Source organism: Benincasa hispida, chromosome 6 (assembly GCF_027475165.1).
Source record: "Benincasa hispida cultivar pf3 chromosome 6, pf3_genome.v1.1, whole genome shotgun sequence".
NCBI classification, from domain to species: domain Eukaryota; kingdom Viridiplantae; phylum Streptophyta; class Magnoliopsida; order Cucurbitales; family Cucurbitaceae; genus Benincasa; species Benincasa hispida.
The window spans coordinates 30,858,662-30,872,006 of NC_143483.1; the positions used below are offsets into that span (position 1 = coordinate 30,858,662).

Genomic DNA, 13,345 nt, shown 5'->3' on the forward strand with positions numbered 1-13,345 from the left:
AATCAAACATCTTTAAGGAAAATCCCATAGCATTGATTGTGAAAAGTTCCATATTCCATCAAAAGAACAAACGTTTGAATCACACCTAAAAAGACTTCAATCACACCTACAAAGACTCCCGTGGTATGAAATGTCAAAAGCCAAGAATAATGCAACAGTAGAACACTGCTCGAATTGTGCTTCCAATGCATTTTACAGCAACGCCTTAAAGTTGTAATCTAAGTATCTCACGTGAAGTGCTCTAATTTAAGATCCTTTCAAACAGAAATTCATACTTCTAAAACAAAAAATATCAGTGGTACAAAATTCATTCACGAAATATTTTTCCCTCCGAAGAGAATTGGTACAGATTACAATAAATTTAATAATACAAATCAATCTAAGCTATATATCTATATCTTTTTAGGAGAAGAAACTGAAAGAAAAGATCTGTTACTATGGTCGTATGAAGAAACTTTCATATTACTTTCATTCATTGCTTTCCATAATTTATCATACCATCTTTATGCATTGTTTGCCATAACAATAGCATTTAAAAATAGTATGGCCCATATAATAAATTAATATATTATTAAATGACGTGTCAAATAAGAGAAACTATATTAGTATAGTACCAAGAATTTTCCCAAAAACTACATAGATAAAGAGTTTGTCATGCAAGGGAGTAGACATACCTCCATAACTAAGAATCCGCAAATTTCTTTCTTCACTTCAGTCGTGTAAACTTGGGGAGGAGATTAATAAGTTGAAGGCCAGAGAATAGAAGAGCAGCAGTTAGCAAGTTGGTCTCAGGATTTTTGAGCAAATAATTCACACGTCAATATATCATTCATGGATGTTGGTGTCCGTCCAGCACCTAAGACTGGGATGAGGTTGAAGAACCGATCAACATGGATTGTTGGATTCGATTCAGCAAGTTCATCGAAAGCACGAGACAATATGATTGATGCAGCCTCCAGAGTAATATTAAGGCTAGTTGGAAAGTAGAACCTTAGATTCTACAAAAACGATACAATATGTCAGAAACAGTAAATTATTTAAAAAATATTCGTGAGGGTTATCTGATGTGAAAGCAAATAGTGCAGCCAAATAACTATAGAGTATAACGTTATCTGATGTTCTATTGGTGACTACTTTATCTTTTGTTATCACCATTCAGAAATATATGTGGCTCTGCCTAAGAAATATGTTTCCCATATTTTCATTTTATAGAAAGAACCAAACTTTCGTTTAGAGAAAATGAACAGATACAAGGACATCCAAAAAAAAGCCCACAAAAGGAGGCCCCACTAAAGAAAGTAACTTCAGTATTGTATAATGAGACCTAATGAATAATTAAAAAAAAAAACTTTGCCACCAACGCCCAAGGGGATACATAGAACCTAATAGAAGACCAAGTATTGCAAGGGCCCCTCTCAACTCCTCAAAAGGTTATACTGTTTCTTTCCCTCCACAAAACTCCAAATGCAACAAAATGGTAACCCCAAACAAACCGAGTAAAATTGCAGCTCCAAAGGATACGATCCACATCTTCCTCTACCCTCCAATAAGGAAGCATTTTGTAACAACTCATTCAGTTCTAAAACAGAAAACAAGCTCTCAAGACTCTCTCTTTCCTAAGTTTCTTTACAACATTTACCAACCATAATTTGTAAACACTAAGTGTCATGTAATGTAACACTGCCTGACACCGTCTAGGAAACAAATTGGCAAAACAAGGACCAGAAATTTCTTAGGAAACAATCTTTGCTTGTATGAAGTGGTGCAGACTTACAATAGATATGCTATTGGGATAGTTCGTTCAGAGGGATTTGCTACTAGGGTGAGGGAGAAAGGTTAGAGGCAATTGGTTAGTGAGTTTCGACCTGAAAAAAAAAAAGGCTCAAATTTGGGAGGATAAATGTAGCAGCTCTGTCCAATCCAGACATTCTATGAAAATTTGTTTTCGCTTTATTGCCAAGAAAGAAAACACCGAAAGCTTCTAATGATAAATGTATCAATTTCCAAGAGCCTCTAGCAGTACATGCATTTCTTGGGACTTGGGTCCCTTCATTAGCGATACATAGGAATCTTCCAACTTATTTACTTCTAATAGCATTGTGACACCTACTTTAGTTAAGAAACTTCTCAACCTACTTAGCAAGCTAAAGCATGTTTCCGCGCCAATCTTTGGGGCAAAGCAAACAGTAATCCAACTGGCAAAAAAACTACTTTTCTTGGGACTTTGAGCCACCCACAAGGAAATCATGGGAATTTTCTCGAAAATCAATATTCTTGAGGACTTGAAAAGAAAGAAGCAGGGAAGTGTACTCAATAACATGGCTTGAGTAATCGTAGGCCTCCCTGAAATGGTAATAATTCCACCACTAATGTAATTTAGATTTGATTTTGTCCAACAAAGAAATACCATGAAGAATTCAGGAATTTCCTCTAATCATTTAGAGCTAATAATGTAACAAGATAAATACAAGAAAGAAAGTCTACGAGAAAGATATGAATAATTTAGTCTAATCAAATCCCCAGAACTTTAGACTTAAACTATTACAAGTTTTCCTTTTTCAGAAAATGGATAGGTTCCTAATTTTTCATTTACAAGAATACCCTTTTACAATAAGTTTAACAAAAATATAACATTTTTCCCTCCAAACTGAAATATGGAGAACCCAACTTACGGAATTCACTGCTAACTAAACCAATAATGCAGTCCCACAAGCCAAGGCCAGAACTCTCCTGTCCTGTATCACTTTTCTGATATATTTTTCTCCATTTCAATTTTCTGTCTATCCCAACGACTGACAGGCAAAGCAAGTCAACTTGAGGGTGTGAAAAAAATAAATGACATTTTTCCAGTTTAACTAACCTTTATATCTTCCCAACAGAATGCGCTATCCAAGAGAACTTCATTGAGAAGATAAATGCAGAATTTGGAAACTAACTCCAAGTGCTCCTCCATAATCTGATTTCCTAGCAAGCAAGAACAAATGTTCCGAGCAAGTTCATTTGTCATATACAATACAGCCGCGCATATCTTTCCATTAACAATGCATTTCTGAATGCAAGACTTGTGCCAGTGTTCATACTGGAAACCCCAGGATGTAGGGATCCGTAACTTCGGCGAGTCATGAAGAGTTCCTTCCGCTGTATCTAAATTCTCTTGAACATAAAGAATAGGCTTTACTTCAACAAGTGCTCTGCAAAGAAAATACTGAAAATCAAAAACAAAAATGAAAGAAACAAATTTAAAAAATGTCATAAGCCACCTACTCAATTTTGAAAACCAATAAATTAGACACAAACCGATGGTGCATCACAAGATTTTCAACATCTACAAGAACCAAAAATAATCGTTTAAAAGAATTCATCTTTCCTAATTTGTTATTTTAAAATGAGCATAGAGTATTTTTTTTTTTTTTTTTTGGATAAGAGAATTTCATTGATAAATGAAATACCGAAAATATCCAAGAGTATAAGGGAACCAAATCATACAGTGTACAAAAGGTGTTTCCAATTTGCAATAAGAAAAGTAAAACTATGGCACCTAAAATGAGCATAGAGTAATAAAATAAATAAATAAAGGTTAAAATATAATTTTGGTCCCTGTACTTTGATGGTTGTTTTATTTTGGTCCCTGTACTTTTAAATGTCCAATTTTGGTCCTTATACTTTCAATAAAGCTTAAAAATGGCACCCTCCCTATTAAATTGGAATAAAAAAATGAGGTGAGTTGGCAAAAAAATAATAAAAAAGGTGACATGAATAAAAAAAATCAATTATTATTATTCTTATTTTTTACTTTTCAATTTCTCTCCTCCTCCCATCCTCTCTTTCTTCTCCATCATCATCATCTTCTCAATCAAGCTCTCTCTTCCACTTCTTTCTCTGTTTCTTTCTGTTTCTTAAACAATCTTCGTTAAAACTACGAACTGCAATTGCTCAACTAGCAGAAACAATCTTCGTTCCCATGTCACAATCGCTCATTCCAGAATCGTTCATCTCAAAAAATCCAGCACGAATTTCGGCTGCTTCATGTTGCCAGTACGCCCACTGTAGACTCGTGAACCGATGGCAGCGACATCAGACTTCAAATTTCCGACAGAGGCAAACCACTCCCAAGAACATGGGCCAATAAAGTGAGAAATACTGACAAGATTGCGCAAAAGAAAACAATCGAAATTCAAAACTCTCGAGAAATATCGAAGATCCAAGTAGCTTTGAAATCGATGATGAACCAATCTGGCAGATGGGGATGATCGGTGAAAAACTTCCAAAATGGCAGGTCAGCGAGATCAAGAACTAGTTTGAGAAAGGGAATTTTGTGGAAGAAAATGTTGACGGTGGCCTCTCCACCTTCCGGCAAGGGGTCACCGGGGAGTTTGGGGAGTGGAATCGGGACCGGAGTTATGATGAGAAAGCTTGATGGAGAAGAAAAAGAGGATGGGAGAGGGAGAGAGAAATTTAAAAGTAAAACTAAGAATAATAATAATTGATTATTTTAATCATATTTCACATTTTTTATTAATTATTTTTCAACTCACCTCATTTTTTATTTCAATTTAATAGGCAAGGGCAATTTTTAAGCTTTATTGAAAGTACTTGGACTAAAATGAAACAACCATCAAAGTATAGGGACCAAAATGATATTTTAATCATAAATAAATAATCCAACATAAGCGCAAGTACGATGAAAATAAGACCTCACTACACATATAAAAGCTTACCCTTTAGGAAGATTGGGTACATGAATATACAGAAAAATGGTATCAAGCAGTTTTGACAAACTATCTTTATCGGAATGCCTCATTTCCTCAAGTACACCATGCAACTTGTCCTCTATTCTCTTTCTCTCCTCTGGTTGTATCCGAGTTGAACAATACGTGACAAATATAACAGAAGATGTAGACACTGAAGCTCTAAAACATTCAGACACTGCTTCACAATTTCTTAATGCTTGTTCCAGCTCATTTGTAGCACCTCCACTACAAAGTGTCATAGTGGGAGGGTGAAGCCCCAATTGTCCGGCCATGTAAAGGATTTCCTTATGCAAAGTTGCCTGGAAATGAACATGTAGTCAACTTCGAACTAGTTAGGAAGTAGAAATCATTTTGATTCTTCTATTTACAATAGCCACCTAAAAATAAAAACGTAACTATAGCTGGTATATGCATTAGACTCCCTATGGTAATTGCCAAACCTATACATTTTTCTTAAGTAAGATTAAACACGATTAAGGTTATAATCGCATGACTTGAAAAAATCATAGTCTGCATACACAATCAAAACAACAATTTCGTCATTTCCACTGTGCTTATATAAGATGGTGTGATATCATTAATTCAACAACGACAAGCAGACCCCAGTGAGTGGATACCACCAACGTTGACCACTGAGTGAATGGTGAGGGCAATGGCTGACAGCAGTAAGTGGCAGCTAGGATCAGGGTAATTGTTTAATTTGATTTTCTTACTGTGTCTTAATCCATATTAAGATTGTGTCATATTTCTAATTGGAAAAACTGACCTTATATAGAAGTCAGACCCATTACAAAATATATGGTAAAGAAATCATCATTCTATCACAATAATATAGTAAATATTACTAATATAAAAAGAAAAACCACATAATGCATATTTACAATAAATATGTATTAAAAGTTAAAACACAAAATCAACAGAAAGAACATAAAATGGACGACAAGGCATCCTCAAGAACACGAAGGAAGCTTATTACCTAAAAACACCAATTGGCACCAATAACAATAGAGTAATTACAAAAAGACTGACAAAAAGGCTTCTAAAGCTAGGTCAATCCTCTTCCCCAAAATAAACAGTTCAAGAAAATGCATTTTAAAATGTAAAGATTTTGCACAGAAGCTCTCTAGCTACTTTTAAACACCAGGAACTAATTTGACCACTATTTATGAGATCCTGTCCACCAACAAAATTTCTAACTCGTGTAAAAAGAATGCACAAAGGAATGCTTAGTGACATCTGTACTTTGCTATGTTTCTCTCTCTCTCTCTCTCTCTCTCTTTTTTTCTTTGTTTTTTTAAGGAACAATTTCATTGATGTATGAAATTACAAAAGGGGAGGGGAGAGAAGCCCTGGACCAAAGGAGTTAAAAGATATCTCCAATTGGTCAAAAGTGAATCAAAACTATATGAATGGGATAATTTTGCTATGTAAATCAATTAATTTCCTTGAACCTCTAATAAAAGGTTTAGTCAACAGATACGAAATTACTAGATGGTAATTTCTCAAAGTGAAATGATAAAATGAACATAGTAAGTAAACTTCATGAGATCAATAACAGACTTGTTTCCCAATTAATGTCATCTGCAGGGTCTGAATAAAATAACTCGAGTAAAACCATCTTTTGCCAAGTTAAGATGCAGTATTTTATGAAAGAGAGGAATTTTTACCTGGCTATATGGTCCAATGCAACTAGGAGCCCAAGATGAAATACTCTGCACATGAAGAACTCTTTTCGTTTGGTCATTTGCCACCAGAACTTCAATATATGCATTTCCCAATCTCACTTGCTGTAGAGGCAATTCAATTGTACTGCGTGATGGAACACCAAAAGGGCACTTCTCCTGTGTTATAAAACTGACGTATGTTTCGTTAGCCAAAGCAAACTCATTCATATCGGCAAGATAGAGATGAATATAGAGCACATTTTTCCATCCACAACCACATGCTAGAAGTTCTGATTCTACTTTCCTAAGAACAGTCTTCAGATTGTCCTGCAGACCTGCCAACCAAAAGATTGACCATGGTAAATCACAATAAATATAGGCTAAATTTGAAAATGTAAATATGACATTTTATACTTTAAAACTGTGCATCTTTTTCTATTTTTTATAAAAGAATAATAAGAATAAGAATAAAATAATTTAAAAAAAGGCGCTGTATATCTTTAATCAACCTGGAGAAGTATCACATGAATCTTGCAACCAGCAACAGATCGAAAATGTATTCTGCATCCTTGAACATAAAATTTGAAGTCTATCATCTGGAACATCATTAAGTATATGATTGACACTAGAGGCATCAGCAACCGATTGTAATGTGCTGAAATTTTGAAAGCAATCTCCTTGAATTTCAAATAGAAGACCCACTTTCTCATGGTCAACTAAATTGGTGTTGTCACATACACCAAGAGAAGAGGTTTCTTCCTTATACTTCAAATGAAAGGAAACAGGATGAAGGATCCCCACTGGTGCTATGGAATCTGATGAGTGCATCACAACTTTGAATTCCTCAAGCACAATCCTAGCCGTCTGGAAAATTCACAAGTTATTTGGTAGCCTTGAAACGTTATAAGCACATTAACTTGACCAAAATTTGAGAATGATTTACCATGATGAGAAGGCAGCTTATTCACCTAAACCTTTTATTTTATTTCTTTTTTTTTTTTTTGTTAAAAATGAGTGTCAGAGTTGGGACATTCTTGTAAATAGAAAATTAGGAAAATTGGATTTATTATATATTTTTTCGTCTTTCTTTCTCTCAGCTAACTTGATAAGGTACATTAGTGAAAACAAACAAAAGCATTGGGATTTGAAATTGCACCAGTAAAATTTGCCAACGACAACCACATGGTCCACGAGGAAGTCCTCCTTGAAATTGTTTACTAAATGGCCTCAATTGACCGGTCAAATGTGGTCAAGACTATTTTGTAACTAACAACTACTTTAAAGAACAAAGACTATTTTAAAGAAACAACTACTTTCATTGAGAAAGAATGAAGGAATACAAAGGTGTAAAAAAACCTCTAAAGAAAGGAACTCCAATTGAGTAAAATGTTCCCTAGTAGGTAATAACAAAAAAGTCCACAAAATCAAAGTCCAAAGAGAAACATGAAAACTTTCATTCATCAATGAAATGTTTCTATTTAAATAAATAAAAAAAAATAAAAAAAATAAAAAAAAAAAACATGAAACCTCACCAACGACCAAAGGTCTATTGAGTTATATGTCCTAAAACTCACCATTTGTAAACTTTAAACATATTTCTATTTTCAATAAAAATATTATTGAGATTATTTCTTTAAAATTATTATTGAACACATAAATTGCATTTATAGATTCCTAAATCCAATTAACTAACGAACCCATGGTCATAATATGAATACTTGAACATTATGTAGAGACATAAAAAGGATCAAGTTTAAGTCTATAGCCAAAACGGTCTATAAATATATGAATAAGGTTGGGTACCTTATCTTGGGGATATTATGGATGCAGCCCACTTTGTATAGTGATACAAACAATGTGATCCCATAGTTGTTCATGTGGAGACATGCGAGTGAGGGCATCTTATGCAGATGTTTTCATAAGACCGGATCACGAAATAGCAACTTTTACTATTAAAACTGACTATTTCAATTCAATGACTTAAGGTAACTTGATCTTAATCTTGAGCTAACTATGAACTTCTGTTTATTCGAAATTATCCTTTAATCTACATGGGTGAGAATGGCTTAACATCGCCGCTCATTAAGCCTCCCATTTTAGGGGTAAGATCGGATAGATAGCTAGGGACATATTCCTGCAAGACAGAATTCAATCCTACCCGTTTTAGGGTTAACAGATAGGTTGTTGCCTTAAGTACTGACTATTGGTCTTGAACAAAAGGGGCTCACCCTCTCTATGACTGAGAGGGACTTAGTTTAATAGTAGAACCATAAACCAATTGTTCATTAGAAGATCAGTTGAGACTTAAAGAGCAAGATGTATTATAGGGGTAAAATGGTATTTTTGACCTAGCTATAAATCGAAAAACCTGTGCAGGATTGACTTACTGATTATGTTTAAATCAGGTGGACAGAAATATATCTACGGTGAAGACAGTGCAACTACTGAGCTATAGTGGAGTGTCACGGTAGTTAACGAACATTGATCAATTCGGTTAAAAAAGTTTAATCAATTAATCTCAAATCGTTAAAACTCATGATTTGTAGGTCCATTAGGTCCCTCTACTAGCTCATAAAAGGATTAAACCTTAGAATAGTGTGTTGAGAGAATTTGAAATGTTCAAATTCAGTTTAGGGTTTTGATTATTATATTCGATATAATTAAGCATTTGATTAACGAAATAAACAGTTTTGGAAAGTAGGAAATATTTAAATGAGATCTAAATATTAGTAACATGTATAAGGATTCATGTTTTGGATTATGGTTTTAATTAATTTAATATTTGATATTAAATTATTTAAATAATTAATTAAATTTGTTTAATTAATTATTCATTTAAAATAAAGTATTTTAAATAAATTTGAACTTGATTTTTCAAATTCAAAATGAAGGTTTTTTTTAAAAAAAAAAAATATTTTGTTTTATTTGAAAATCAAAATTAAATTAAAAGAAAATCAATTTAAAATGGAAAGTGGATTTTTCCCACTTTTTCCATTTGGCTTCCACCTATTCCACTTAATTAGTGGAAGATTGAGTGTCAATCTCCTACTTTAATCAACTTGCATGCCAAATTACATAAATACATGTTAATTTGAAGAGAATTCATTCATGCAATCTGATTTTGAAAGTGAAAAATTCTGAAATATTTTTTCCTGAACTCCTACTCTCAAAACCACACCAAATCTCTCTCAATTTGGGTTCCACCACCCAATCTAAGATCTGGGATTAGTAGAGAAGACTCTTGTGGTGGTCTACTTCAAAGATTGAAGAAGAAAATCAGGGAGATTTGAAGCATTTTGGAGGATTCATCAAAGGTTGTATGTTTAAAACCCTATTTCCGTTATTTTATGAATATGCATGCCAATCCACTAAAATTAATGTAATTAGAGTGTTTAAGATTCAAATCTCTTCCGCATGTTGAATGTCAACTCCATCAAGGTCAACAAGGGCCCTTCCACACTCCTAAAAACTATTTTGTGGCTAACATGGAAGGAAAGAACCGAGAGAGGATTTTAAGATGAGTCCAACCTTTTTTTATTGTTTTTGTGATCTTGTATGGTTCATAGCCTTTAATTCGAAAAGCAAACATAATACTTATTGTAATTACTCATGAAAATACACTGGCATACAAAAAAAAAATGAGGCTACCTAAAAGAAAGGCCTCCAATCAAGCAAAATAGAGCTAAGAAAATAATAACAAAAAACCTTTGTGACCGAAGGCCACAAAGAAACATGGAATCTAGCTAGAGACCAAGCATCAAAAGGATTAAGCTTCTTCTTTTGAAAGATTATATTACTCTTCTCACCCGAAAGCCCCTACAAAATAGCACACCCCCCCTACTTGCCACAAAAACTTTCCTTCATCCTCGAAGGGAGGATGGAGAAGGGACTCTTTAATCATCTCTCTGCAATCGCAATGTCTAGCCAACTCAACACCAAACTTATCAAAGAAGCAAGTCCACACACATAGGCAAAGTCACAATTTCATGGGATAAGATCAAGGTCCTCTGCTACAATTATGCAAAGAATGCAACACCACGGCCCCATCAAATTAGGTATCTTCCTAACCACCTTGTCCAAGGTGTTCGCCCTACCATAGAGAACCGACTAGACGAAAGACTTCACCTTCTTGGAAAACTGTATTTACCACATAAAGGCAAAAACTAAATCTCACAAGGAGAAGAGCTAACCAAACAAAGGATGAAGGAACAGACAAGGAAAAGCACTCTGAATGACTAGGGCTCCAAAAGAAAAAGTTCTTTCCCTACAAAGTATCGAAACTCTCCTAGCAACGACAAGATAACTACAATATCCCTCGTTCCCAATCATAATGCGAATGACAGAACCCCAAAGTGGGGGCTAGTTACAGGCTCTCATGTGACATCCCAAATTTTAGGTAGTTTTAATCTAATTATCTCGAATTATTTGAAGATTATATTTTGAAATTTTGGAGTTGAAAATTGATTTAATGTGTTCAGTAAATTAATTCAAGTTGTTTGTGATAAAAGACTTAAATTTTGAGTTTAAATTGTAGAAGAGGGAATTTAGGGGCCGTTTGGGGCAAAGATTATCGTAAGATTATAATAACCACTTCTTGCTACAGTAAATACTCTTTCAAAACCTCCAATTAACTACAATAAACATTATTTTAAAACCCCATTTGCTACAATATTTACTAAGGCTACAATTTTTACTATTTTATATTCATCATTTTTTTATTCTTTGCTAAAGTATTTACTATTTTCTTATCAAACTAAAATAGTTTACACCTCAAGCATATACTATTATAACACAAACTAAAATAGTCTACACCCCAAACGCAAACTATTAAAACCCAACTATAATAACCTAGGAGTATAATAATCAACTCCTTACCCCAAATGCCCCTTTAAGGAGGAAAAGGAATATATACATATAAATATATATTTTATACTGATTTTAATAGTCAATTAGGATTTGGTTTTCACACACACATATTAGGGAAACAAAAAGAGGAAAAAGGTATCAGACTATCAATTTTTCCCCTTCAGCCATGTCGGTAATTTCTGCCTAGCCGAACTCTCGCCAAGCCACCGTCGACAGTAGATGGTCGTCGCCATCTACTATTGTCGCACCGATCTCCCCAGTCAGATCTCTCTCTCTCTCCCCCTCCCTCCCTCTCCCTCTCCCTCTCTCATCTCGATGTTGTCCTTGGCATCGTCCATCCTAGCACTCCTTCTCTCTCGGTCTCCCTCTCTCCCCTCCCTCCCCCCCCGACTCTTACATTGTGAATAGCAACCTCACCCTCTCCCTCTGAACAGCAGCCTCACCCTCCCTTTCCCCCCCTCTCTCATTGCAAACAGCAACCTCGCCCTCATCCCCTCCCCCGCCACCGCCCCCGCCCCCTGCCCCTGCCCCTCCTTCTCCCTCTCCCTCCTCTCTCTCCCATTGTGAACAACAACCACCATCATCCATAGCCACAGCCGTCCCAATCAATAGATTGTTTGATGAGTGGATTTGAGGCTTTAAAGGTAGATTAATGCGCGGTCTAACAAGATTTGGGAATGATTGGTGAGTTGTTAGCGAATTTTCCTTTGGGTTTTTGTTTAATGCCCATAAGGTTTAAAGCATCAACTTGGATTTTTGGAAGTCGTTGGGAAATTGTCCAACAAGTTCAAGAGCATTTTTTGGCACGGTTTTGGTGAGTATTAAGACTTTGGAACCCTTTTTGGATTAGTTTTAAATCCTTAATTATGGTTGTGTAGATTGGTATCTCTATGCTAAGCTTGAAAGCAATTTTAGAGCAAGCCACCCATTCGGTAAGTATCGGAAATTGTTGGGATGAGTTGGTTTAAGCCCTAAATATCTAAGTCAATTTCAAAATGTATTTAGGGGTTGATTCAAGACTTTTTTATTCAAGATAGAAAAGATTTTGGTTTGCTTATTACATTTTTGCTTATTACTTTTTTATTCAGATCTCTCTCTCTCCCCCTCTCCCACTCCCTCTCCCTCTCTCATCTCGACGTTCTCCTTGGCGTCGTCCATCCAAGCACTCCTCTCTCTCGGTCTCCCTCTCTCCCCTCCCTTTCCCCCCTCTCTCTGACTCTCACATTGTGAATAGTAGCCTTGCCCTCTTCCTCTCTCCCCCCCTCTCTCTCATTGTGAACAGCAGCCTCACCCTCCCTCTCCCCCCTCTCTCATTGCAAACGGCAACCTCGCCCCCATCCTTGCCCCCGCCCCCGCCCCCTCCCCCTCCCTCTCCCTCTCCCTCTCCTCCTCTCTCCCATTGTGAACAGCAACCACCATCGTCCATAGCCACAGCCGTCCCAATCAATAGATTGTTTGACGAGTGGATTTGAGGCTTTGAAGGTGGATTAATGCGCAGTCTAACAAGATTTGGGAACAATTGGTGGGTTGTTAGCAAATTTTCCTTTGGGTTTTTGTTTATGCCCATAAAGTTTAAAGCATCAACTTGGATTTTTGGAAGTCGTTGGGAAATTGTCCAAAAAGTTCAGGAGCATTTTTTGGCACAGTTTTGGTGAGTATTAAGACTTTGGAACCCTTTTTGGATTAGTTTTAAATCCTTAATTATGGTTGTGTAGATTGGTATCTCTATGCTAAGCTTGAAAGCAATTTTGGAGCAAGCCACCCATTGGGTAAGTATCGGAAATTGTTGGGATGAGTTGGTTTAAGCCCTAAATATCTAAGTCAATTTCAATATGTATTTAGGGGGTTGATTCAGGACTTTTTTATTCAAGATAGAAAAGATTTTGGTTTGCTTATTACATTTTGGCTTATTCTCGAGGTAAGTGACACTACTATTGGAACGTCTTTGAGCCAAGCACCCTAACTAAGATGATTATGTTACGCTGGATAAGTCTCATAAGCTTGCTATGAAATTGTTGAAATGTTTTGCTATGTTACATGAATGAAAAGACCGATATGAGCATG

The 13,345-nt window shown here is 35.6% G+C and overlaps 1 protein-coding gene across 2 annotated transcripts in view; it reads right to left on the reverse strand.

The window, feature by feature from the left end:
* Positions 1-551: 551 nt before the first annotated feature.
* Positions 552-13,345, reverse strand: part of LOC120079428 (endoribonuclease) — a 36,090-nt gene continuing 23,296 nt past the window's right edge. For both annotated transcript variants that reach the window (XM_039033600.2, XM_039033601.2), the window contains exons 9-13: positions 6,925-7,279; positions 6,419-6,750; positions 4,719-5,050; positions 2,861-3,191; positions 552-998 (exon numbers count right to left, since the gene is read on the reverse strand). In XM_039033600.2, the coding sequence (XP_038889528.1) occupies positions 789-998; positions 2,861-3,191; positions 4,719-5,050; positions 6,419-6,750; positions 6,925-7,279 (1,560 nt within the window). In that variant the 3' untranslated portion in view covers positions 552-788. The remainder of the gene's footprint in view (positions 999-2,860; positions 3,192-4,718; positions 5,051-6,418; positions 6,751-6,924; positions 7,280-13,345) is intronic.